The sequence below is a fragment of the Xiphias gladius genome, chromosome 19, assembly GCF_016859285.1.
Source record: "Xiphias gladius isolate SHS-SW01 ecotype Sanya breed wild chromosome 19, ASM1685928v1, whole genome shotgun sequence".
In the NCBI taxonomy this organism is placed as follows: Eukaryota; Metazoa; Chordata; class Actinopteri; order Istiophoriformes; family Xiphiidae; genus Xiphias; species Xiphias gladius.
The window spans coordinates 6,601,536-6,628,840 of record NC_053418.1 but is presented as its reverse complement, the minus strand read 5'-3'; the positions used below and the strand labels follow the sequence as shown (position 1 = coordinate 6,628,840).

General features: G+C 43.0%; 1 protein-coding gene across 2 annotated transcripts in view; it reads left to right on the top strand.

Annotated features, from left to right (window-relative positions):
* The first annotated feature begins 10,775 nt into the window (after positions 1-10,775).
* Positions 10,776-27,305, top strand: part of LOC120804884 (neurogenic locus notch homolog protein 1-like) — a 46,361-nt gene continuing 29,831 nt past the window's right edge. For both annotated transcript variants that reach the window (XM_040154605.1, XM_040154604.1), the window contains exons 1-4: positions 10,776-11,099; positions 11,946-12,027; positions 25,662-25,924; positions 26,431-26,769. In XM_040154605.1, the coding sequence (XP_040010539.1) occupies positions 11,042-11,099; positions 11,946-12,027; positions 25,662-25,924; positions 26,431-26,769 (742 nt within the window). In that variant the 5' untranslated portion in view covers positions 10,776-11,041. The remainder of the gene's footprint in view (positions 11,100-11,945; positions 12,028-25,661; positions 25,925-26,430; positions 26,770-27,305) is intronic.

Below are 27,305 nucleotides of genomic sequence, written 5' to 3'. Positions count from 1 at the left end.
ATCATTAAAGTCTGACATATTGTTGACCCAACTGATTATTCACTCTGCGCACTTTGTGGCTTTATTGTATCATCAGCCGACTTGCTGCTTTGCTCCTGACAGACCCAAGGAGTCATGATTAATATTAAAAAATTCACGTTAATAAACACTGACTTACAAAAATCACTGTAAATGTGGCACAATTACCTAAACAGCTCATTTTCAACGTTATTTTCAATGAGGCTTCGGAACACGAAAGAAGATTAATTGAAGCAGACTGAGAAACAGAAAGAGCGAGGGGCAAGAGTAACAGGGGCAGAATGGATGCTGGAGCAGCATGAATTGGTACAACTTTGTCTTTCGGAGTTAAATTCAACCCCCATGTAAACAAAAGGAGGAAGTGGCCCTGTGTGACAGGCTTGCAGGGACTTCCTGTTTGTGATTATGTGTCCAAAAACAGAACCAGAGTCTCTGGACCTCCCATGACTCTGTTTCACGCGGGGCTGGAGAACCACTGACCCGCTGCGTCTGGCTGTCCGCACATTGTGCTTGCGTAGCTGGGGCACCACAATACTGGGAAGCAGCTGCAGCAGACATAAAAGTGACAAACGTATGTTGTTGATGGCATGCAACACACAAGCTATCATTAGTGTAATTAGCTTAATGGGTAGTAGCACAGGAAACAGTCCTAATGACATTTTAACTTTCTTGGTCAGTAGTTTTGACAGGTTAACCTTATTCCCATTAGCGGGAGGTGGAAACGTGATTGTATTTCTTTTTTGACCGTGGCTAATAATTAAGACTTCAGTCCAGTCCAGTTCTACGTTGTGAGATAACTGCATTCCATGGTCTTCATCAGTGGATGGAGTTTGCTCAGTGGTCACGGAGATGGTTCATTTGTCATTAAGTGACCTAATGTTCGTTCGCATCGCATGGGATGGAAAAAATTCAAAAGAATGAGGGAAAGTGCACACCTGTTTTAGTGAGGAGCTGGCTCACAAGCAGACATTAAAACAAACAGAAAGCCACACGTTCATAACTCCAAAGTATTTATATGTCTTCGAGGCTTTAACATTATTATTTGTTTTAGAAATGGGAAAGATTACCATCTTGACTTGTAAGCAGTCCCATCACTGGTCCACTCAAGACAGTTGTATGATTACAGAGTGGGTCATGTGACGGTTAAAAATAGTGTTCACTGACAGTGTAACGGTATATCAGATACACTGAACAATGGACTTTGGCTGATGTGAAGTGGACATGTTTCTTGTTTTTTCAGGCACTCCGTATCATTAACTGCTAAGTCAGATCTAACAGCTGCAAATACGACTTGGATGTCAACGTGAAAGCAAAGTTGCGGGTGGAGGGTGTTTCTGAAGCTGTCAGTCCATCCAACAAGCAGTTGTGACAGTGTATACTAGCCTGGCATTGCCAGACCATTTCGCATTTGCGACTGGGTCCAAAACCTCTCGATTCGTTTTCAATTTTCAAAGGGTGTTATCAACGGTTGCAGAGCGCAATACTGTTGGTTGCAACTGGATAGGCCTACAAAAAATCAGAGCAACTAAATGTGTGATGTAGAAAAATGTAAACGGACTATTGCTGTTTCTTCTTTTAGGAAATAAACCGTCCAGTTAGTTTAATACTGTCGCTATAGCGGATTCAACAGGCCACTCCACATCAGCGGCAGCCATCTTGGTCGTTAACAAAAGTTTTTCAGCAGCACTCCTCTGTTAGTCATCGTATCAAATCAGCCCCATTTTAGATAAAGGTTTGTGACTGTCCCAACCTGTCTCAGGATGGACGGAAATCTGTTTGTATGGGAGGGGAGCAAGACCCATCTGCAAGAGCAAATAAACATGAGCTTGCTGATTGGTCTGGTTTCCAGGCTCGGTGTATACTAAGTCCCTAAAGTAGGACCTGACCATCTCCGTGACTACTGAATTCCTGCTACTGCTGTTGAGATTACTTTGTCAAACTCCCAGGGTCAGGAATGACCTCAAAATTTCTTCATTTCTTCGTTTTTCACTTACTGGTCCACATGAGATAGCCGCAAAACGCTTTCCAGAAATTAAGAAAAGACTCTGGAGCAGAGTTCTCCAAACAATCTTAAAAATATAGTTGCCACAAAGATTCTCAGCAGCCACCTCCTTCCCTTAACCTTGCTACTGCAGGAAAGCAGGAGCCAAAGACCCTCGCCTGCATTTCCTCACTTTGAGCAACATAAGCTATGATTCAACAATAAAGTCAGAAAACCCTCCTCCCTGATAAGAACAATACAGCAACACCAGGATACATTAATCCATGTTTGAAACACTAAGGAAATAATACAACTGCAATACAATAGCCTATTTTCCTTCCCTCAGGTATGCTTTGTATCGTAGTGGACATCTTACCTTTAAGAACTGTTTGACTGGTGGATGCGATGTAGATTTTGACTATAATTCAAACGCCTGCTGTTAAAGGTAGGGCCCTGAACAAACCAGTTTTGTTTACTGGGAAAAGGAAAGACATACAAAAGAGCTGATAAAGCTTTTGTGCATGGTTCTTGTCATTCTCTTAGAAATGAGAAATAGGAGGAAGAGAATGGATAAACGGATACAACACTTCACAAACCGTGGCCCCTGGGTAAATTAGAGATCTAATAATTCATCATTTATATTGTCAAGTTTGATATCTGGAAATATTATATACTTGCTGTTTAATCAGTGAAGAGATTTAAAAAAAAAGTTGATAAAGGGATGGGTGATGACCAGCAATCATGTGGCTTGACAAAGACAAAAAAAATCTAAATATACCAGAGCAAGTCTTCCTTCCTAGAAACAAATCCAGAAAAGTCCATGTGCGTCTGAATGAAAGTACTCAGGATGATAAGGGGGCAAAAAAACCGATACAGAAACACAAAAACAGAGAGACATTATAAAGACATTATAAATTACATACCGCCCACACAGTTCCTTGTGTTTTACAGACCTTTAGCTCAACTGGACAAGCAATCCTGTACAACTAATGAGAGTCCCTCAGGGGATGTGGGGGTAGTAAGGTCAATTCTTTCCCCATCCATAAAGCTTGTTACCTGTCTGCGAATGTGTGAGTAAACAAGACTGTATAATTAGAAATGGCTTGGTTGCAATAATTCTCTGGAAACGGAACAAGACCAAAGGGCTCGGAAGAAGCTACAAATGACTTGCTTGGGACTAGTTCGATCCTTCAGGGGCCCTTTGAGAACAGTAGTGGAAAGAGTGGAGTGTGGGATATTTAGATTTTTAGACATCTGGAAGTCATCTTTTGAGGCCGTCTCCACTTGGTAGAGCCAATTTACGTACAGATCTATTAGGGTTAACATTAAAATGACTGTAGGATCATCTTCAGATCGGGATAATGAAACAGCAAATCATTTAGGCCAAACCACAATCACAGAGGAGTGCAGTGACAAAGAGGGAAGCCGTCAGCGCAACAGCTGCAGTGATGTAGTCAGCACTCAGAAGCCAAACAGAGGAAGCCGGTCTGTTGATGGGTCAGGGGATTAGAGCAGTTCATTTTTCAGGGGTCATTTACTGTAAGTGTCATGCCTTCACTTTCAAGATGAAGTGTATAGATAATGAACACATCTTACTGTGTGTGACTACATGTATATATGAGGAGGTGATGTCAAGCATGACTGGGAAGCAGACAGAGATAAAACGTCTGACAGTTGTTCACGTTTCTGCTACATGATGTGCTTGAGTCACTTGTAATCACAATAATAATTTCACTTGATAATCCTCAGGAGAGTGTTTGAAAGAAATGGACACTTCTAGGGACTGTTTTTCTTCCTGTATGTTAGTTTATAGTCTTATAGTCACTTAAACGCTAAAAAAAACCCCAAAAAGAGTTTGTACAGATTTACCCCATGTTTCTGAGATTATTTTATTTTTTCTATTTTATTTATTATTCTTATCTGTTATTTTTATTCTTACTGGCCAAACTCAGTGGAAACAATGTCATGCCAAAATGTTTTCAGTGATCCAAATCCTAGCATTTTCACTTATCTGCAAAGGTTCTGGTGTCAGATAACACGGTTTTGTCTCCTACAGTGGTTCCCAACCTTTGTGGCTTGTGACCCCTGAAAATGAAGCAATGTTGACTTCCGACCCCTTGCCACAGGCCAACCCTGCCTCCTACATTAGTAACTCATTTTCAACAGCGGATCCATTTTGAAGGAAATGTAACTGCGGCCTGATTACATTTTGTAATAATGCAGCAAGGGCGTTTTGCTCATTTACGTATTTAGCAAGTTGCAAATATGTTGAACGCATCAGTTAAATGACCACAGACAACATGCTCGTTTTCCGCAGAAATATCCGATCTTGCAGTTTAATGTCTCACGTGTTGTGTCTACAGCATCATTAAACATTTTTATGGTTATGTTTAGACACTTACAGCACTTGGTTAAAGTTAGGGAGAGACAGAAAAAAGCTTCAGTAGTTCACGACAGCGACAACTAGAGCAACTGTAGTTTATTTTGAGTTAATCCCACATTCATTATCCTGCTGCTGTAAATGATAAAAAAAACTATAGTGACTAGATGTTTAAGGAAATGACACAGCCTTTCTAAAAAAAAAAGAAGTTATAAGTTTGTGAACTGTTTTTCATCATTTATGTCTTCGGTAGGAATGAATGGGCCTGGGGCTGAGCTCCACAGACAGGTTAGGGAAGTTGGAAAGGATTGAGAAACATCTAACACATTTTTTGGTTTTGGTCTTTTTGTGGGATTTGTTTATGAAAAAAGGAAAAACATAGAATAACTCTGGATTTTTCTGGATTTTCATATATTAACGGACAGTAGAAGACGAGATTGTGTTGCAGACATGAGACACTGCTTTTTTTTTTTTCATTTTCTCTATTAGTCCACATACAGTAGTGACAAAGTATCTGACAACCATCTTTAGATCACAGTTGACCAAAACCATCCCTACAGCAGGTCCATCAACTAGATGCAACGACACAAACCAAACTGACTTACAGTTACGTTACATGGCAGTGAGCCGCATCAGCTTGTCCTGACTTGTCCCGTACACACCACATCTGCCGCTGCAGGCTGCCCGGCGCCCACCCACGCACTTTCTCAAAGGCGGAACAGAAGATCTTTTATGCGGAATGATATTAACTTCGCACAAGCTTGGCAGAAAGCTCATTCATGAAATACAGTGAGTGCAGCAGTTGAACAAGTTTATGTTACGTCACCGACATAACAAGCAAAAGTGAAATGGTTAAATGGTCATGACAATGGATACATGCATGATTATGTACTGTATTCCTGTTACCATTTAATTTAGGATAAGATAGAAAAGCACCCGGGTTACTGCTAAGTTATAAAAGTTAAGAGAATTACTCATACAAATATATTTCATGCATGGATATTGTTTGTGTCAAAGTACAGAATTGCTAAAAACACATAAAGGCACAGGACAGGTAGTGAGACTAAGGTTTCTGATTACAGTAGAACTAGACAAAGAAATCCAAATGTGCCAAACATAATTTAAACTCTACTTTTATGGTGCCTTTTTTAACATCTGACCAGGGACAGATCCAGACAGATTTTAGCCTTTGCATGCCGACTCCAGCGCCATCACAAATATTTTATTCTTTTATCATTATTGTGAACATTGTCCTTGACAAATAAACTACAACTAAACTAAAGTAAAACCAGGCGAATGTAGCTGACAAACAGAACTAATATTGCATTTTGAACAGCTTTAATACAGGTTTGATTGCGCCCACAATGCATTTCTGGAGACATTTAAGCTCGACCTAGTCGGCTAGTATGCATGTCGACCTACCATTACTCGTGCAGTTGTTTGAATGAAAGAACTTGCATTCGGAAAATCCTCACATTAAAAAATCCTGAACACCAACTGATCTGGTCACATGCGGACCGTCAGGGGTAACGAGCGCAGATCTGTTAGACCAAGGTATATTGCAATCCCTCATCAAGTGGCTGGAATTAAAATAAGGCTTTAAACCACCACCTTAGAGTATAATGTACTCCAAATAAACCTATACATGCATCACGTAAAAGATGAGGGCCACTGTAGCCAACAGTGTGGTGGTTTAGTTGTCTGATTTGATCCAACCCTGAGCAGCTGTCTCTGTTTTATGAGGCTTATAAAGTAGAACAGGTCTCTCCATCTGTGCTGCACCAGTGGTGCAGACCCCAACCCCCAGGTCGGCACAATGAGAAGGAAATCAACACAAATCCTGTTTACTCTCTACCTCACAATGCGATACAATAAACACATTTCCCCTTATCACAATGAACAACAGCACAATAGGGAGTTATTTAAATGAAATACAGCTTTTAATAGGTATATGTTTGGAAGTATGTTAAAACTTACAGAATGGATGAAGGATTTTTTTGGGGGTGGGGGGCGGGGTTGGTAATATTTGTTATTTTGCCACAAGTGCAGAGCAGAGTGTGTCCTGCTGTGGTGCAGCAGCATGTGAGCGCTACTCCCCTGGGAGACGACCGTCAAATTAGTGTAAACTGATACCACCGAATGACCCTGAAAAAGAGCTGGGTTGAGACACGGGTCAAACAGTGACCTAGTCGGCGTGAAAGTCCAGTGTTTGACATGTCAATAGAACGTTAGTGTTTACAGGTGAAGGAGGGGATGAGCAGCATTTAACAAAACGCAAACTCAAGAGATAGGTCCAATGTTGGGAACCTCCTCTCATCAGCCACTTTATTAAACACAAAATGTAAACATCCAGATTGTGTCCTGGTGGCTTTTTTTTCCTGCACCAACAAGCCAGTTCTCTCCCAAATATTTATCTTATTGTCTTAATGCAACGATGCAGCTAAATTTCACGATTCGGCAACACAAATTAGTAGCATATAAAGAGAGGGCCTTGCTGCTGGTGTCTGCGCTGCCTCCCGCAAACCACACCATCCATCTGGGCTGTTTAAACGTATGACTTCCATGACAAGCACTGGTTTCTGTGTGCGTCCGCTCGTTAACCCGAACCTGAGCTGAAAGCCAACCGAGCGCAGTGCCCGACCACGCCGTCGAGTGTGCGCCGCAGCCGATGCCGGCGACCGCTCAGTTCTGACACTACTAGGACCTTAGCGTTGCATTTGACATGGGTGACCGTAGCATCTTGCTTCACTTCCTTGAGTAGTGGGTCAGCATCCATGATTTTGCCCTTTACTGGTTGAAATCATATCTCCACCCCAGCACATTCTCTGTTACTAGTAATGCCTCGTCCTCCCCTTCCCATCTTACCTGTGTTGTGCCACAGGACTCAGTTTTTAGTCCATTATTATGTCAGTATACCTCCTGCTTGTATGCTTTGTATACTTTAAGTCGCATTTGGTTCACATGTAAATACAAAACACCAAATGAAACCAGGCTATCCTTTCAAGTGCTTAAATTAATTGAATGGCTGCGCTAAAGTCTAGGTGGGTTAACAGCCAAACAGCCAAAGATGATTATGAGCTTAATATGGTAACGATAACCAGACTGATACATTTGCATGAAAATACCATATAGTATTGCCTTAATCTGATTATAGTGTGTAAGTAAACAGACGGATTTCAATTTAGGTTAAACACAGTTAGACCAGCTTCTCATCATGACCTCCGCCTCCTTGTTTAACTATTTCTCTGTCTGCCCTCAGGGTTTGAACGTCTGCTTGATGTTTGCTCTCCCTTTTTGGCAGCTGTTTTACCTGTAACGTCTATGTAAGACTCTGTAGTTTATTAAACAAATAAGGGCCTGACAGTTGCCACCTGCGTTTGGGAAAGGGCCTACCGGGCGAGGTCGGGGGGCTCCTGGGCCTTAGCCTCTCTAAGAGGGGACTGTTATACATGTTTCTTAATTTGGAAGCTCAGTTAAAAGAAAGAAAACACCTGTGCAGAGACTCAAAACAACCACAAAGAGGCTCAAAACGACTATAAAGAGACGTAAAAAGACTATGAAGAGACTCAAAACGGCCACAGAGAGACACAAAACGACTAAAGAGAGAAGCAAAACAACCACAAAGTCGTGTTGCATCAGAGAGAAAAACAGAAAGTTGAAATGTGATTTGTTAAATGAATGAATAGCATGCCACCCTATGTTGTCCAGTGAGCATAAATAAAGTTTGTTTGTGAGTGATAGATGGATAGATAAATAAATACACATATAAATAGATGTACTGTACATACGGTATATGTTCTGGACCTGTACGCTGCTCTAGGTTCTCCTCTCACACCAGTTTGCTCAGTTGTCATAAGACAAGAGATGTTCAAACCTTCTAAAGTAGTTCGGATTGGTTTGACAGCAAAACTACTGTGTACAGAATTTGAGCTGGCTTTAGCTCTTTTTCTACAGTTGAGATCTGCACCAGGAAATCAGCCAGGAAGAGGTTGGGCAGAGGAGGGAATTTTCTACACTTTTATACCGTCATTTCATTTTCATGTTTATTTGATAGGTACAGATGCAGTACAGATAGAGAACTGCACGGCAGCTATCCAATGCAATGCTTCACAGCATTTATAGCTACTGCTAACTTCCAATGCCCGGCGCCCTAGAAGGGCCTTTGAAATGAGACATAAAACGTGTTTACGGCGAGAGTTAAACTACGTGGTTGAACTTATAAAAACAGCGGTCAGACTTGCCGGCATACACATACAGACACATACACATATAGCATATATACACATATACATATATACATATACATACCTAACCCCCCCAATCAATCATGATTGATTGATATTAAAATTGATATTGATATTTGATTTTTAAAAATTCTTTCAGTTTCGTTTTCAAATGTTGACAGCATCGTTGTTTTAGGTTCAGTAGGCGGCCCATTCCACGTGTTGGCGTCCCCTTTATGGGAGAAGACGTCTGTATTCCGGTACGATACTTTCCAGTTCCCTGTCGCACCACGTCACAGAGAGCCACGGGAGCGTGGCCACGTGAGCACTTGCGGATTCATCCAGCTTGAGAAGAAATTGTCAACTGAAGCTCATATCTTACAGTAACAACAATATCAAGTTTCAAAGTATTTCAATTGTTTGTGCCAGCAAATATTATAGAGGAATGTTATTATTCTTGGCAAAAGCAGTTTTTTCCCCATCATTTATACAGTCCTGTTGATGTATGAAGTAGCAGCTCTATTCCGATGTCACCATCTTCAATCTCGCTGATGTCAATTTTCCCCATTTTTCTTCCGGATACGCTTCATGTAGCTTCACGTGGTCCCAGCGCCTCATGTAGTAGGGGAGGGCCAACTCTTTCGAAAACGCTCAACTACTGACTCCAGCTATAAAATGCACCAACTGCACAAACGCATGCGTCATCAGCCTGTGTTGTCTACCACGACAGCGGTCACCTGTGGGAAGCCACTCAGACTCCGCTCACAAACCACCTGATGGGAATCTACCCCTGCTCCTGCTGACTCTGCAGGCTGGCTGAGTGAAAATGTGCGTGCGTCGCCGTCGGCATTTATTTATCAGCGTAGGAGATCCTAACTGCTAACAGGCTGGTTCCCATGCTTTGTCAGGTCGCGATGCCCTGATGCAGGAGCGCAGGACAGGGTTCGACTGATGCGGGCTTTTAAGCTCAAGCTGTTAGACTGACGTTTCTAGACTGAAGCCGCAGTTTAGCCGTCTGGCTTCTCTGTCCTATTTGCTGTGTGGAATTGTGGCTCTTTTGGCAAAAAGAGCAAAACAACCTTCTAGCTGATTACAAAGATACAGCAATTAGACGCCTGTTACTGTATCTTTTAACGTGCTTTACAGAATAAAAAATTAAATGTTCCCACTATCATGTTCAAGTGGCTCATCTGAGTGATTGTAGACATTTGGTGACAACGTCTACAATCACTGGTGGATATTAGCAACATGGTGGTGCTGCATGAAATGACAAATACCGGCATCGGTATTGACCGAAAGGACCATGGTTAGTGGTTGTTAGGGTTTGATTGATAATTAAAAATCCAATTTCGCTAATTAAAATATGGAGAAAATGAGGCTATTTTGGACACAGTGTGTCACTGTTTCAGGGCAGCAGAGTGGCATCCCTCACGAACATCAGAGCGGCAGCGTTTTACTCCTAACCTCTGCTCCCTCCTTCCTACTTCAAAATGAACAATTCCATTTTTTTTTTTCGTGTGGCTTCTTTTTGGGGGATACAAAAGTTGACTTTTTTGTTCTAAAAAAAACAACTTTAAAAGCACAGCTCAAGTCTTGACTAACTGTTCCTCGGGGATAGTTGCCAAACACTTCAGATTACAAAGACAAACCAAAGTCAAACCAAACTTTCTTGATTCACCGTGCAAAGTGTTGTTATACCATAGGTCAAGAGTTGGCTTCCCTGCCCAGGTGACTTATCTGATGGTTTATGGGTTGAATAAGCTCAAAACCAAAGCTAGCTTTTCAAGACATGACATGAGGGGCTGTGATTAAAAACCCGTGTCACGGGCTAATTGCTGCACTGGTCAATCAGACTCGTTAGACACCACGTAGGGAAAACGCGCGGGAAAAAAACCGAAAAAACAAAACAAAAACCCAACAAACAAAACAGAACAAACTCTTTTACTATCTCTTCATCAGGTTGTTCAGCTTGTGTCTGTCCGGGGACCAACTGTGTGATTGTTCAAGTGTGTGTGTGTGTGTGTGACAGAGACAGAGTGTTTTTGTTTGTGTGTGTGTGACAGAGACGGAGTGTGTGTGTGTGTGTGTGTGTGTGTGTGTGTGTGTGCGCGCGTCCTTGGAAGAATAACGCCCCTCGGTGCGGAGCAGCGACTGGAGAAGTGCGTCCCTCAAGTCATTTCCAACTCGGTATCTGAAGTGACAACATCTCAGGCTCGGAGTTTTCACAGACGCGCTTTACTTCCTCTGTGGATCTACTAAAGGATGAACTGAGAGAGTGTTTTTTTTTGTGCGTGGTTTTTTTTTCGTTCTGATTTTTTTTTTCTTTAGTTTTGTTTTTTTGGTTTGTTTTTTTTTTTTTACCTGCCGGAGGGGAAGACACAATATCGGATCTATGAGAAAACCCACGTGGATTAGTACAACCGTTTTAAACCAGAAGGAATGCATATTTTCTTTGTCAAACTAACTTTCTTGTTGTCGCTGATAGGACTAACACGAGGTGAGTGGCGGGGATTCTCTCTTTTTTTAATTTTTTTTTTTGGACCAGCAAAAATAGAAAATGTAGTTTTGCCACCGATTTACTTTTTATAGGAGACAGTGAAGTTTTTTTTAACTTGATGCGTTCACTTTCGTTTGTAAACTGATGGACTGAAACTGAAGTTTAGCCCCCCCCCAACAACTTTATCCTGCAGGTTTACTGTTAATTTGCATCAATCCAGTTTACTTGTTGGATTTCATGCACCTGTTGGCATTATCCTGAACGTGTCATGTCATGTTTTCACCAGCCCACTTCTTCCCCGTCTTGCAAACTGAATCAATGTACCCTTTTTTTTTTTTTTTTTTTTTTTTACTTTGCCCCGGCAGCTGTTGCGCACTTGCCCGGCAAACGCTCAACTTTTTCTCACTAGTATGTAAACGCCTGCCTCTGCAGTTTGGATTCAGAGCAGAGTGTGTGTGTGTGTGTGTGTGTGTGTGTGTGTGTGGTTTTTTGTTTTGTTTTTGTTTTTTTTAAAAATATTATTGCAAAGCTGTGTTACTCCCCAAATGGCACATGTCTTTTTGGGACAGCTGCAGAGACGAGCAGGCTGCTGCCAAACCGGTGTCAAGTCCCTGTTCACCACAACAAAAACTGCACTCTGAGGTGGCAAGAGTCACACCTAGACTTCACATTTAATGGAGTAATACCTGTGCCGTGTCTAATGCCCCTGAGAGAAACAAAGATCTGGAGATGTTTTTGCTGCACCACCTGAAATGATTCTTATACTGTGACAACTACCAGCTTCAAATAACCACTTATTTCAGAGTTTTGGCAAATTGCAGGTGTATTAAAACTTTCCTTTCGCAGGCCTGAGATGCTCCATGCTCACGGAGTCGTGTTTGAAACAGGGGAAGTGTGAAGCAACTCCAGATGGGAATGGAAAATGCAAGTAAGTTTTAACATCTGCACTTCTTTCTTTGAACCAGCAAATGACGAGGGAAATCCTGCACATAATATTTGGAAATGGTGTAAATGTGGAATCTCGAGATGACTCAGATTTTTGGTTGACATGCGAAGGCTCTAAAGGTGGAGCCCCTCATACCAGTGTTGCTATTTCTGGGAGGCAAATGGTCAGAGAGCAGAGACAGAAACGAGTGGACATTGATGAGGACAGGGGTCACTGGGAGAGAGAGAGAGAGTGAGAGTGTGTGTTAGTGCCACCGCACTCTCCCCTCTGCAGCCAAACTTTTGCAGCCCTAAATCTTGTTTTTTTTTCTTTCACGGAGCGACAGCTGGGGTTGCCAGAAGCTCGGCGACCATTGTTCTCTGCTGCGATTAATTCTGTGTGACTAATCTGGGTGAGGCTTCCCAGAGAGACCCTCAGACCCTGTCCTCCTACCCTCCATCTCCGCCCCCTCCTCTCTCCTGGGATTTTTGTCCCCTCCTAAATGCCCTTCAGTGCTTTCCGTCTCTCTCTTTCTCACTCTCTCTCCCTCATTCCTCTGGACAGATGGCAGAGGGTAGATGTTTTCTAGCCCACTAATAAATGGAGACAGTTTCTACACTTTGTCTTCTGAGTTTTTTTTTTATTCGGAGATGTTTTCAGTTCACATGAAAGCCAATGAGCTCCTGCTCTGCCTAGAACGTTTTTTTTTACTTTATTTATTTATTTTTCAACAACAGAAGTCCTCTTTGCGCTTGGCTGTATTTCTAACCTGGCATGAGCAGCACCAGCCAGTGTCCAGTGTGATGATTGGGCCAGCAAGGTCACTGCTCCAAGACAGACAGACCCAGGCAGCTATCTTAGCGCCCCCCCACCCCAACATCTTAATTTGTTCTGGTTGTGTTATTCACCCCCCACTCACCACCTCACCTCCTCACTGGGCCACAAAGCCAGCATTGTGTCCCTGCACTGTCCTTCTCCCCAGACTTCTCCAATTAAACATGGAGATGGGCATCGTTTTGAAAAGGTTTGAGTGAGCACACTAGGCTTAGTGTGTGATTGTGTGTGTGTGCGCGTGTGTGAGTGTGTGCGTGCGTGACTGTGTTGGAAACGTTGCTTTCTTATTGTGTTAGTTGTCACTGTGTTACCAGAGGGCTGGGAACCTTTGAGGAAAAGTTTAGGTTTATTAAGTTTCGGCAGCCAAATTGGAGCTGAAACGGTGAGTTGAATTTTTCCTTGTGTATTTTGCTCTGCTGGAGTTATTGTGTACCACCTCCCTCGAGCACAAGCCCAAAACCAACATGCCCAAAATGAAAACGTTACTCTTCCTGATCCCTTTTTGATTATGGTTATGAACCTGATCTCTGTAAGGTAACTCTCTTAAAAAGTCAGAATTAGTCAAAGTGATACTGAAACAATTTCAGAGTCAAGAACATGGTAAAAATGTTAGTTAGTCAATGTTACAATTGCAATTTGAGACTTATATTTAATAAAACCTCTTTTCAAGCTTTGTGGAAAAATACCTTGCATTTGTTGGAGAATTTCTATTTAGTTACTGTGAGGTCAGATTGTGAATTTTAACAGTGGCAGAAGAAGCTCGGTATTAAAAGACTAAACGCTAACTTCGGCAGTTTAATATTGCGCTCTTATAAAGCTGTTGACCTGGGCAAGAGACAGAAAAAAAAAAAAAGAGTGGTCAAAATCAAATCAGGAGAGGCCGAGATACTCTGACTTTTAGTTCCTAGCATTAGGTTAAACTAAATCACTGGCCTCAACCCTAAGCCAGGATGATGACATGATCAGAGTCATTTTCGCACACTTAACAAAAACAGACATAAAACCATAAGACATTATAAAACTATTTTTTTTAATTTACCAGTAAACTGATCTGCAAAGCAAAGCAGTTTCAGAGGTTAACAACCTAATGCAGCATCTAGCTTCTCTTTCCAGCTCCAAAACCCGGAGGTCACTGACGTCCCTTCTTTTCCATGAACTTCCTGCGAGCAGATCAATGACTTCCAAAGCCAGTGCCTTCACACAGTCAATGCTGCAACTCCAGTAAGGCTGCACAGCTGGCAGCAACAGGACATGAACATTGAGAAATCATTGCAACCAGATGGATCTCGTTTGAAGCTTAGTGCGAGGTTCGTCTTGTTGAAGTATTTCGTCAAACAAAAGTGTTAAATGTCAAGTGTATTACTTGACTAATGCAGTTCAGGGTTAATTGATATATTGTTGATCAGTTAACTGTGATATCCTACTTGGCCCCATGAAGGATAAAGGCAGTCGATGTTTTTGTGTTTCCTAATGAAAGCATGAAGAGAGTTTTCCTGAGCCTCACTTTGTTCTTGACAGAATTATGAGATGGTTTAACTTCAATCAAAAAGCCGCCGCTCCTGAACTCAAGTGTTATGTGGAGGTCAAGTAAGCGGCATTAGATGCTTCAGTTTTATATAGTCTGACAGAGATGCCTACTTGACATGCCATACCATACATACCATCTCCTCCTCATATCTGGCCTGCCTGGCCCAGTGAGATCCTGACTGAAGTTTATCTCCAAAGAGCTTCGAGGAGGCCTCTCATTTACTGCAGAGGCTTGGCGGCGGCGGCGGCGGCGGCGGCGGTGGCGGCAGCAGCAGCAGCAGCAGCAGAGAGGAGGGATGGAGCTGAGCCAATCCAGACCAGGAAAAATAACTTTCAAATTCCAGTGGCACAATGGCCAGAATCAAAGCAGCTCGCAGCAGAGCCTCTCTCTGCCTAGAGAGTTGAGAGATGTTGGGCTGGTTCAGGAGCGAGGAAGGAAGCTGCCTAGAGATCACACACATTCATCATCAGTTAGTCTGTGTGGTGAAAGAATGCCACAGATTTCTGACAGCCCTGTTGATGGCAGGGAGTCACGTGGTGAGGGGTTTTTAGGAGTCGCGTTCTTGCAGTGCTGGAGTTTGTATGAATGAGGTCAGAATAATAAAATAATAAAATCACAAAAACCAAAATAATAATCAAATAATGATTTTTAGTGGCACTGCGGCTCTTTTTTTTTTGTTTTTTTGTTATGCGTACATATACATGCATTTCCACCACCCCTGCATAAAGCCAGGAACAATGTCCCTGCTACATTGTTTGAAAACTTTTTTTAAGAAGTAAAAGTATTCCTGAGCTTGGAAATATTAGCTTGACAAAACGATCCCTTCTCAAAGGTTCACTTTCTAGCCTTTTTTTTCCCCCAGAGCTCTCAGCTGCATCAGATGGTCTTCATTGGCAAGTGGAGCTTGCTCAGTTGCTCTAAAGTTGTTATTCTGTTGTAGACCCTGAGTTTCAGGTTGATGTGTTAAACATCTATTGCCAAGGTTAAGATTTCAGGGTGAATGGCAAGCACTTGTGAAAATGTGAGAACTTTGATCTTGCAGTTAGGATTTTCAGATGTGGGTTTGAGTGAACGTAGCCTCAGATATCAGAGTCATTATTTCTCTGCCGGTATGTGCAGCAACTGCTATAGTATACTTTCACCTCAATGAAAGTCAGCCCTTGTCTCTCCGGTTCTGGGGATTCTTCAATGGCACCTCTGTTTGCTTTGGTCAGATGAGTCTATCTTAAACTCCCACACACACACACACACACACACACACACACACACACCTCCATTCAGAGTCAGGAAATACCTCATAGTGGCCCGAGGGAAGAGAAGGTGGTGTATCTGATCATATCATCACACAACGAGAAACACAGCGCGAGGCTTTTATATGACCGCTGCCGCCAGTGTTGGGTTCCCATTGGCAACAGTCCGGCTGGTGAGAGGGTTGATCGGCAGAGTGATCTGGCTGAATGAAGCGACTTGGTGGTGGGGAACCTCAGCGCCGGGGATTAGTGATATTTGAGCCTCCGTGGTTGGCATATGCCAAGACAAATCGCGTAAACTTTGATCACAGGCTAACAAGACTCTCAGTCAGCGTGTGTGTGTGTGTGTGTGTGTGTTTGTCTGAGACAAAGCCACTTGGCATACTCCAGACCACACTTCCTCATTTCTTTTTCTTTTTTTTTCTTTCAGCCAGACCACCTGTCTGTGGTTTATAGTATAACAACTAAGAGGGACGTGCATTCGCCCACACAGCAGCATGCTCCATAATACCCATGATTACTTGTGGTTTTGCCCATTCAGCTCCACACAGAAACACATCGCCTCGGTCTGCCAGGTGTGCTCTCAGCTTTCAGTCAATCCCGCAGCCGGACACACGCTCAGTCGAAGGACATTTAGGAGACTGGAGTGTGAGGCCTTTCCGTTCCGTTTCCGTTGAAATAGTGCAGGTTGTTCAGCTAAGCAGCGATGCACACGGTAAGACTGATACCAGTCGGGATATCTGTTACGCAGGGGAATGAATGACGGTGGCTTAGGGATTATAAACTCCAACACTTATCCACACATGACAAGTTGCAGTGTTTGAGCCAGGATTGTGTGGGAGGGCTCAAAAGGACCACTTAATACTTTTTCAGGGGGTCACTGCTCCATTGAGGGACAATACAAATATATTAAAACATAAGAATTGATATTAAATATCATTTTAGACATGTAACCAGTGTTGGTCTTGATTACGCTAAAGCGGGGGTTTTCAAACTGTGGGGCGCACCTCCTGGAGCGGCGCGGGAGAGTTGAAGGGGATGTGTGGAGGGAGAGGGGTGAGGCAAAGATAATGCGTGCGGTGAATTTGAGTCAGAAATCTAACTTCGTCCGCGGGACATAAGCCAGTCAAAGCGTAGGACACCGACATAATACACACATTTTTTGATTAATTAAGTGTGACTTACACTCATCAAGGATATAAATCCATCCATAAATCTTAGCAAACAGATGCCCCTTATAACTGCAGAACTTGCCTAAGAATCATCACATTTTAAAGGAAGTAGGTTTTCTTCAGCAAGAATGAACTGCTAATAGCTAATTCAGCATACTTTTAATGGGCCCAGTTTGCCAAAATGTAAACAAATACAGAATAAAAAAAGAGGTTAAATCTTATAAAAAGACCTGATCTTGGTCTTGATTAATGGTGGACGACTGTGTGCAGGGAGGAAGAGGTGATGGGACATTTTTAGCATTCTCTGACTTAAACCCTGAAGTAGCTTTGTCCAGTAACGGCCTGAGGGTCCAGTTGCACTGTCAGCTACACCTTCAGACACCCATAAAGCCTTTAAGTGGTTCCCAGCCTCGTAAAGCAGGCAGTGGCAGAAGTCATTAGAGCTGCTATGACTCTCAAGACACGCACACACACACACACACAAGCACACACTGAGTGTTTTTCCTTTCGGGAGCTGGCTCTTTCCCATGGGCTGTGTCCATAATACTCCCAAATAATCAGGGTCTCTAATGAAGGCTGCCAGATGTGGGCTGGCCAGGTCAGCTCTCCTGTACTATTAGAGAGGAAGGAAAAGAAGGATGGATGTAAGGAGAGGGAAAGATGGGCAGCGCCTCCCCTGTAATTTCTGCAGCCAGTGCGGCTTTGGTGGTAACTTTGGTTTCAGTTCCACAACAAACAACAACCCGGTTTTTTGTGCCAGCTTTGGTTGAAGCCAAAGAGCTATTTTTATTTCACTAGACTCAATTTGTGCAATTGAAGCTGAATTTAAGCGAGCATTTTAGTGTTGGATTTTCTCCTCCAGCGGTGGCAGACCTGTCAGTGGGGTAAGACTCTATATGCTGCTGACAAAACACAAGAGAAGGCAAAAAAGAGAGAGGGAAGTGTGGAGGAAAGGAGACAAGAGAACCCCCCTGGGCAATGCTTGTAAAACAGATCAGACAAGACTAAAGGGGACTTAGTCCAGGCAGAGAACCAAACAGCCAGGAAATGAGAGCGGGTGGTGGGGAGACAGGAGGGATGAGGGGAAGGGGGAGCAGAGGTACAAACATGCTCCACTAACACAGTTTGGCTTCAGCTGAAAGCTCTTTGTCACTGAAGAAGATACCTGAGAGAGAGAGACAGACAGACATGACATAAAAGAACTAGTTTATTAAGTTACAGTCTTAATGGATAATTCAGTTTTGTTTTGTTTTTCCTTTTTTTTCTCAACTCAACAACTTGGGTATTATTTTAATGTTTTTTTTCCCCCCTCATTCCACCCTTTTTGCCATCCTCTCTGAGGTCTGGGAGCTTGGCAGCATTGCTAAAACAAAGTCTCTGGGGGCAAGAAACACAAGCACAATATTAGACAGGTTTGAAACAAAACTCCAGGTTAGTCAAACGTTATTTGGAAGAGAGAACAAAAGTGAATAGTAAAATAGTTACCCAGACTGGCTGTTGTACGACTTTCTGCCTCAACTTTGACTTACTAGGGGCCAAGATTTGTACCACGTAAACTATAGTGTCCCTGGTCTGACTGTGGCCAGGGGCATTATCCACTGTCTGACATCTGGCAGACCAAACAATTCATTGCTTAAACTGTTAATGAAGAAAATAAATGGCAGATTAATCGATAATGAAAATGATGCTTGGTTATTTTGCAGCCTTGATCTACTGTATTTACCGTAGTTGTGCGAGTACAGAGTTTTCCTGTGAACCAAGGGATTATTATCAGCATTTTGGGGGCCCTTACTTCTGATTTCACCCACAAATGAATTGGTTTAGAGAATCTGGCTTGTTCACAACCTCCTTGATCGCCTTAACGCTCGCCTGTGTTTCTTACCCAGTCAGACTTCACTGTAGCGACGTTGCAGCGTTCCCACCAGACCTCGGCAATTACTTCAGCGAGGACGGTGTGGTCGTGACCAAATAATCAATAGAATTGATGGCCAAAGCCAAGAATGAGTTGTAATAAACTTTAAATTTTCATTTAACTAACAGCCTAAACGTGGATCATCTTATGTTTTTTGCTGTAACCTAAAAAAAGGTAAACAGAGAATTAACCTAAAATATTCCTAATTATGTCATTTACCGAAGTGAAACCAGACAATGATTCTGTCTCCCACAGGGCTTTGTGTGGCACAATAATTGAATAAATGCACAACCTAATTTACTAAGCTTCTTAAAAGTCATACAGAGTTGGGCCCATACAGCTACCAAAGTCTGTATACTCAGTCTAGCCTTTTATTTGTATACAGTGCACATGTGCAGCCTACATATTACACTCAAAGCCTCTGTCCCCATCTGTGTGTGACCTCAGAAAGATGGCAGATGGCAGATTGGCCTGACACTGAGGAAAGCCCCTTTTAGAGTGACGCCTGGCCAAGGGTCAGATGTCACCACAACATCTGCTGGAGGCCCGAGCCGCCGCCCGGCCCCGTTATGCATCCCATCAGTGTCGCAGACCTGTTGCCACGGGCTACTGCGGCAGCAATCGAAGAAGAGGTGGCCCAGAAGTGAGCGCAGAGGAGGACAATGAGAGCAACTGGGCAGGGATGACAGAAAAGATAATAACAGTATCGGCCTTACTGCAGAGATAATTCCACTGCTGTCCTGCAGTTATACGATACCTCCCAAACACCTGATATTTGCTCAGCTTCTGATTTGTGCCGCTCTTTTCATGTCTTCTTTATTTACCTTTCCAGCAGCCCAGTTTACCTGCTGCTGTTGAGATTATCCCGCTCGCCAGGCCAGCAGATTTCACTTGTTGAAGCAGCTGCTTTTGCTCAGTTTGTTTTGAACACAACCGAGACTCCATAAAAGAGTCGGTGGATATCTTTTGTCTTACCCCCTTATTTCACACATTTGAGCTCCTACTGAGACAGTTAAGCTTGATGCCTGTGAAAGCCATTTTGTGCTGAGCGTGTATTTGACAGGCTCACGCCAAGTTAAAGAGCAAACTGTTAGCATTCTTTGCCTAGCGTGTGCTACAGTTGACTTACTGCTTGCACCTCAGCCAGAGTGTGTTTGCATAGTGCGTCCACGTGCACCGAGGTAAGGGTGAGGGGGCTCTAACTGTTTGTCTTTTAGGCCTTGGTGTGAGATGCTCGGCTGTTTTGCGGGGGCAGATGCCGGTTTCAGAGCTGGTGAGTTTTTTTTTTTTTTCAAGGAACCATAAAGTGAGACTGGCAGCGAGCCTCTATTGAGGTTTCGCGGGTTAAGAATCAGGACAGAAGACTCTTTAGAGTAAACACAAAAATTCCTTCTGAACTGGCAACCCCTCTCTGTCATTCTCCCCTCCAAAACCCAACCAAACCAGTTCCAGTTTCCTTTCTTTCAGACTCCTTTGTTTGTCCCACTGCTTGTGTGTGTTTTGGATTTGAAGCTTTGCTTTCGCCTTTCACTTGGCCTCAAACATCCAAGACCCAGACCAAAAGTTGCAGAGCAGTTTGAAGTAACTTGGAAGAGAGTTTTTTTTTGGGGGGGGCGAGCAGTAGTCAGTCGAGACTTATAAATCCTGATGTGTTGTCTTACAAATGAAAAGAAATGGGGGGTGTAGGAGAAGTGGGGTGAGGGGGATTGGAGGGAAAGAAGGTGCATAGAGGCGCGCGAGCAGTTGCCAGCAACCATACGGCTTTGAACTGAGGAAGTGAAACCAATAATGAGAAAAAAAGGGGAAACTTCAGGGATGAGCCATATATAATGAAAGAAGATTCAGGGAAAGATTTTTTTTTTTTTGAGAAAGAGAGCTAGAAAGAGGAGGGTAAGGAGAGGAAAGAGGAGGTGAAACAGCTGAACACGCCCGGCCTGTGGTCAGCTCTGAATGGGCAGGAAAAACAATGGGCCCACTCATCCTTTGCTCTCTCTCCCTCTCTTTTCTCTCCCTCTCTCGCTCCTCATTTCTCTGCTAAGCCGTTGGAGGAGGGAGGGGCAGCCATTCAGATACCAACACTGTAAAAAAAAAAAAAATGGCCAAACTCAAGATGTCAGTTAAAGTATCATTGAGTCTAAAAGTAAAAGATCTAACCAGTCATTTTGACTCTTGACATACATTCAAACATTTTAATCATTTTGATTAGATTTTAAATGGATTTTATGTATTTATTAGATGTTCATTTATAGGTAGATCCTCCATTCTGCCTTGTTATTTACACATTTTTCAAACTTTTCTCCACCAAAGTCAACTCTATTGCATTATCATAAAAAACACTCTAAAAGTGACTAATTAAGACTAAATAATAAATTAACAAGCTTTTTTCTTTTTTGCGGTACAGGGCCCTTGCCTCTCTCCAGGCTTTAGGAAAGTAATAGGATGGGCTGCCACGGAGAGGAAGGAGGCAGAGTGGTGGGATAAGGGAAATGGGAGGTGTGGGGGAGGAGGGGGTGAATGGCCGGGGCAGCAGCTGCTGTCTCCTCATTAACATGCGCACCTGCTCCCTGCGGCCTTTTTCCAGCGAGCTCGTGTGGCGCCTCACGACCTCAGCACCCGCCACCGCTGGGGCTTAACTGGACTGGCCTTCTAGCAGTCCTTCTAGCAGTGTTTGGGGTACACGGTTACAAAGTACTGTTTGAAAAACACCTTGGATGTTGTTGTAGATTAATCCTATTGGGCCAAGTGATACTCTGGTGTCATTTGCACCCACAGGAGGAGTTAAATCAAGTCAAATCGTATTAGTAAAATTTTCTTTCACCAGCAAGTTTTCCATGATATTTATTGAGGTTTCCTCTACAAATCATCACAGGTCAGCCGGGTTGGTCAACATGAGCGCGCCACGTGCAGTTTACCAAAGTCATTTACATGATATCTGGTACAGATGTGCAGATCCAACCTTTTCTCTCCTGATACTGATTTCGATACCTCAGCTCACTTATATACATATGTCAACACTGCGTACCGATCTGATGCCATCGCCTTAATTTTCACAACTTTAAAATCGATGTTACAGCTAATTATCCGTGTGGAACTCTTCGGGATGAATAAGACAACATTATTACGTTTCAGGGAACCAACGCGGTGCTCAAAACTGAGTCGGCGGTCCACAGTGACTGACTGAGCGCCACTTGCAACAAAAATGGGAATTTTAAATCAACAGTGATGAAGAAACTGCTTAAAGTGGATCGGTCATGTTTGGTTGATACCCAACCCGGTCTGGTATCAGAACCTATATAGATTCTGATATCGCATCAAATCAGGACTGTAGGCAACAGAAGACATTATGTGACAGTTTCGAGCGACTTGAAAACTGGATTGTTAACTTTCTTTTACATTTGTGACTTTAAATCAAAGCTTATTACTATGTTTCATGAGATTAAAATGACTTAATTTCTACTGTTTTCTTTTCCTTCTCAGAGAGCGATTGCTGTATCTATAATTCTCTTATTTTGAATTTTCTGGGGGAGAATTTTCCCCTTTCCTGAATGAAGGCTCTAATGATAGAGGGTGTAATATGTTGCAGATTGTAAAACCGTTTGAGGCAAATTTGTGATTTCAGGCTACACAACTACTCGATAAATTATTTAATAATTGGCTTGACCGTGATCTCGTTTGCCTGAGATTTTTCATTTGCGTGTAGCTGATTTGACTTCTAGCTCCTGACATCGACGCGTTTGAACTCAATGCTACAATGATCCCAGGCTAAATGACACTCAGCCAAGGTACCGACTCTCTGCTCTCATCGTAGTGACATGCCACCACTCACTACTACTGTTTATGCAGCAGGCAGCCTAGCATGTGATGTTTTCTTTTCCTTGCCAAAGTCCTAAGGCTGCCTAATCCCCTGAGAGGGAGACCCTGTCTAAACACACGCCTGTCCCTACAGAGGGGCCACGGCTTGGCCCCCTCTTACACACACACATACACTGGCTGGACCCCCTGGGAATGTTTGGGGACATGGTCCTGCCAGCCCCTCAGGGCTAACAGACTTGTTGGCTCTGGTCAGGTATTTGAGAGTGACAGCAGGTTTTGATGTCGTGGGAAGGCCGCTTTGATGTTAGCAGGATGTTTTATGCACGATTTTGTTTCTGCATGAGAGTAAAACACAACAATATTTAAAAGGGAGCTGTTGTTGGTCAAGTCTGTGCCTAAGAAATTTTTATTTCTGGACATTGTGTAATTTTCCTCTGTGCAGGAATTCAGCTTTAGAAATCTTTCATGTTTCTTCACAGAGGTTGCACCACAGTGTCCTCTGTTTCATCCTCTTCACATTTCTTGTCCGATGTTGCAGCAAAATCCTCTCTGGGGAGGGAAGAATAATGAGCATTGAGGTGGTGGCACGATGCTTTGAAGTTGCCATAATGTTGGCTTGGAGCTCAAACACTGCGGCATAGATGCTGCCTTGTCTTCAGGATGAATGAGTGCTGACAAAAGGGTTGAAGCGAGCACATTTCAGCCCTGAGAGCTGCCGAAGGGTGACATGATGGCTGCTTTTCTTGTGTCTCGACTTTTGGAAAGGACAGATTAGGAACAAGAATCCCAAATACTGGAGATTTTTTTTTTTTTTTTTTTTTTTCCCCCCCCAGTGTATGGTGCTATTGAGTAGATGCTTTGTTTTTGTAACGCCCAGGCCTCCCTGGCCACCCAGCGTTGTTGACAACAGTATTGAATCTCTGAAGGCGATGAAAATGGGAATGTCGCCGTAGGGCGGGTCTAATGTAGCAGGTCTGAGGTGGTTGGTTTTGGTGTTAAGTACAGCTGCAAAAAGGGCTGGGTATCGGATCTCAATACTTTTTTGGTAATGACCGAAATGATATTTATATTAAAAAATTTTAAAACAAATCCCAGCCCGAGCAGCACTACTAATGTTTAATTCCATAATCAGTAGATCAGTAAGTTAATAAAATGTCAGGAAAAAGTAAAGAAATGCCCCCCACTGTTTCTCAGAACCGAAGTTGTTTTTTTTTTTTCAGATTGCTTGTTTTGTCCAGCCAACAGACCAAAATCCAGAGAGATTTCATATTACAATGAGCAAAACAGAGAAAATCTGTACATCCACACATTAAAGGAATTGTTCAACTTCCTAAAGCCCATTCATCACCATGAGTTTTCAGGGCAGCCAGTGGAGAATTCAGGAAGTCACTGCAACCGGCCAAGAAATAGTCCCACACATAATGTACATAAACCACAGCTTGTTGTTTTTACACTTAGATTTCTGTGCAGATTAAACAAACAGGATATAGTGTGCTAATAAGTTGGCTTCAGAGGTGCTGATGAGTGGATTTGTTATGTTCAGACAGAGCTAGGCTAGCTGTCTCCCCCATTTCCCGGTCTTTATGCTAAACTAAGATAGCCGGCTGTTGTCTGTAGCTTCATATTTTACGTACAGACATGAGATTGGCTTCAATCTTATATCTCTCGGCAAGAAAGGGAATAAACATATTTCGCAAACTGTTGGACCCTTTCTTTGATCAGATATTTACAGATTAAAAACATAATTTTGCAGATTTTTATTGAGGCAAAGTACAACAAATAATATTCCAGAAACCTGGCTTCTAGTATAAAAGGAAAAAAAAAAAGGTTTTGTAGTAAAATTAGATATCAAAAAAAATGAAACTTACAGAAACGCAGTGGAAAAAATTTACTGTTTTTTGACTGTTAGACCTACAGTCTACAGATATTGTGTGTGGATACACATGCAATTTTGCACATAAACATGCATAATCTTCCTGTGTTTGTGTGGGGGGGTTGTGTGTGTGTATGTGTGTGTGTGTGTGTGTGTTTGTAAAAGAATGCACACTGTGTAGGTATGAGTGTGTGTATGCTCTGCGTGTGTGGCCTCTTTGTTGAGCCGCGGGTATCCTCAGGGGACACTCTTCAGCTCCTTTCATTGTTATTGTAAATGTGTGAATGTGTCCCTGTGATCTGCAGCAGCTCTCTCTCTCTCGCTCTCGCTCTCTGTCTCTGTCTCTGGGAACTTGTTCGCTGGGGTCCGAGCGGACGTTTATGACTCAGACACAACCTGTGAGAAACATCACAGGGGTTAGTCCCCCTCCTCCCTCTGTTCAGGCCGCTCTGTTTTACAGCCTCAAACACATTGTTCGCAGGGGGTCACGGTAGAAAGATGAATGTCCCGTTTAAAGGCATAGCTGTGTTGCCGTGTTGTAAAAACAGCAGGGCAGTGCAGGGGCAGGACCATGTTTTGAGGGAAATGGATAGTTAGTCCTGTTTGTAAAGGCTATTACCCAAGCAGCTGATTTATAAGCACAATAGTTCACAAAGGGATGACCCTCACTATTCTGAAGTGTTGTCTTACCTTTGTGAACTCTTCAGTCAGTGCTGAGGTGCAAAAGACTGGATAGGTGAAAATATAGGTCTTTGTGAATTCCCTTTGACTGTTCCCACTCTTTGTCATGCTAATTTTAAAAATGAGAAAAAATAAATGAATAGAACCAATATATCTTGCAGAAAGAAGGTTTTTATTAAATCATACATTGTCTTTGATCATGATATAATGGTTGTCTTTTCTTTGATAATTAATTTCTTGAAGTGGTAACTAGATTTTCTGAGAATCTTAATATTTTTACTACCTACTCAGGGCAGGGCTGGTCAGATTACCAACAATTAACGATCAACCAATTCACTCTCATCGTAGCGGATGATCTAATCCGATGGTCAACCACCCAGTTAGCCCAGAGTCAACTAAAGACATCCACATTTTTTAACTAGTCATACTTTAATTAATCTGACATAATTTATAAAAAGTAAACCATCATGAGAAGGAAATTTCATTTATCCTCCTCAACGATGCAACTTTCTCACTCTTCACCTGTCAGCGGCTGTAAAAAATGTTCCTGACCACTCCATTTGTCTTTTCCCAGATGCCGGGACGGATACGTAGGAAGCAGTTGCCAGTTTCTTGACCCGTGCACCAGCTCTCCATGCATGAACGGCGGCACATGTCAGGCCTTCTCCAGGGGGAACACGGTGGACTTCAGCTGCACCTGCAGACTAGGCTACACCGACCGCAACTGCCTGACGCCCGTCAACAACGTCTGCATCAGCTCACCATGTCGTAACGGAGGCACCTGTGAGCTTGAGAGTCTCCAGACGTACAAGTGCCGCTGCCCACCTGGATGGTCAGGTAACACACAAGAGTATTATCACAGCAGAGTAGTGGTTTCTTACTGAGAAAGAGACTAAGTGGTTGAGCTGATCACAACCGGTAGTCATCGCAAGGAGACGTAGCTCCGTTTTACGGACTTTTCACAATTAGAACTCAACATTTCTTTTTGTTGTTGAAAAGTTGTAAAGTAATTCACTCAGAGCTTGCACCAAAAGCCATAGTTTCAGCCAGTCTGTCAGTTTCTGACTGTGTTGAATCTGAAGGATTGTGAGGGGTATGAAACATTTCTTCTAAGCTTAACCAGAGAACCACTGAGAAAAACGTTGATAAACTCATTTTAGACAACTTTTTCTGATAGTTGTCTAAAATGAGATTACTAACCTAAGCAAAAAAGTAGAGAAATATTTGTGTCCAATGATGTAGGAATTTACATCTTTTTAAAGCAGAAGAAATATCTGACCCTGAGGAAAAAAAGGTTAGCACAACCAACACTAGTACATACATTAACGTCTCTGTGTCCTTAGGTAAACTGTGCCACCAAGCCAACCCCTGCGCCTCAAACCCATGTGCTAACAGCGGCCAGTGCTCTGCCATTGAGTCCCACTACATCTGTACCTGCACGCCATTCTTCTCTGGAAAGACCTGCAAACAGGACGTCAATGAGTGCGATGCAAGCCCGTCGCCCTGCAAGAACGGCGGTGTGTGCATCAATGAGGTTGGCGGGTACCGATGCCAGTGCCCACAGGAGTACACGGGCAAGCACTGCGAGAGCCGCTACTTGCCCTGTAACCCCTCACCCTGCAATAATGGAGGCACCTGCATCCAAAAGGGGGACACCAGCTACGAATGCTCCTGTGTGCCAGGTAGAAACATTGTTTAAATTCATGACGAGGGAGCCATCTTAGAGGAGGCCTGGTTACACTAGCATTTCAATCAATATGAATTTCCGTGTCAGGTTCAACTTTTTCTGTCAGCCCAAAATGGAGGAAGGTATTGTAGCTTATTAGCCATGTTCCACCGTCCACTTTTATTTGACCTTGTCTGTCAGAGTAGAAAGACAAGCTATTTTGACTTGCATATGTGTAGCGCGTTAGCAGTTAGCTTGCCAGCTACATGCCGCATTTACGCAATGTCAGCAGAATGGGAAGGACGGCAAAGACATCCCAGATTCTGACTAGGAAGTGTTTGCGCTTTACCCCAGGGTGGTTAGCTGTAGTGCTGGAGGCTTTTGCTGTGCCACTTTCAGCTGGTCCCAGGCCTTATATATAGTTTCTTGTTATGAAGAAGAAAAGCCTTCAGTTTTAGAAAAAGTGCTAAGGTGAAAATAACGATCAAATCTAAGATGAATCATGTGATCCTCTTGAATGAAGGTGAGGTTATTCATCGCTAAATACACTGA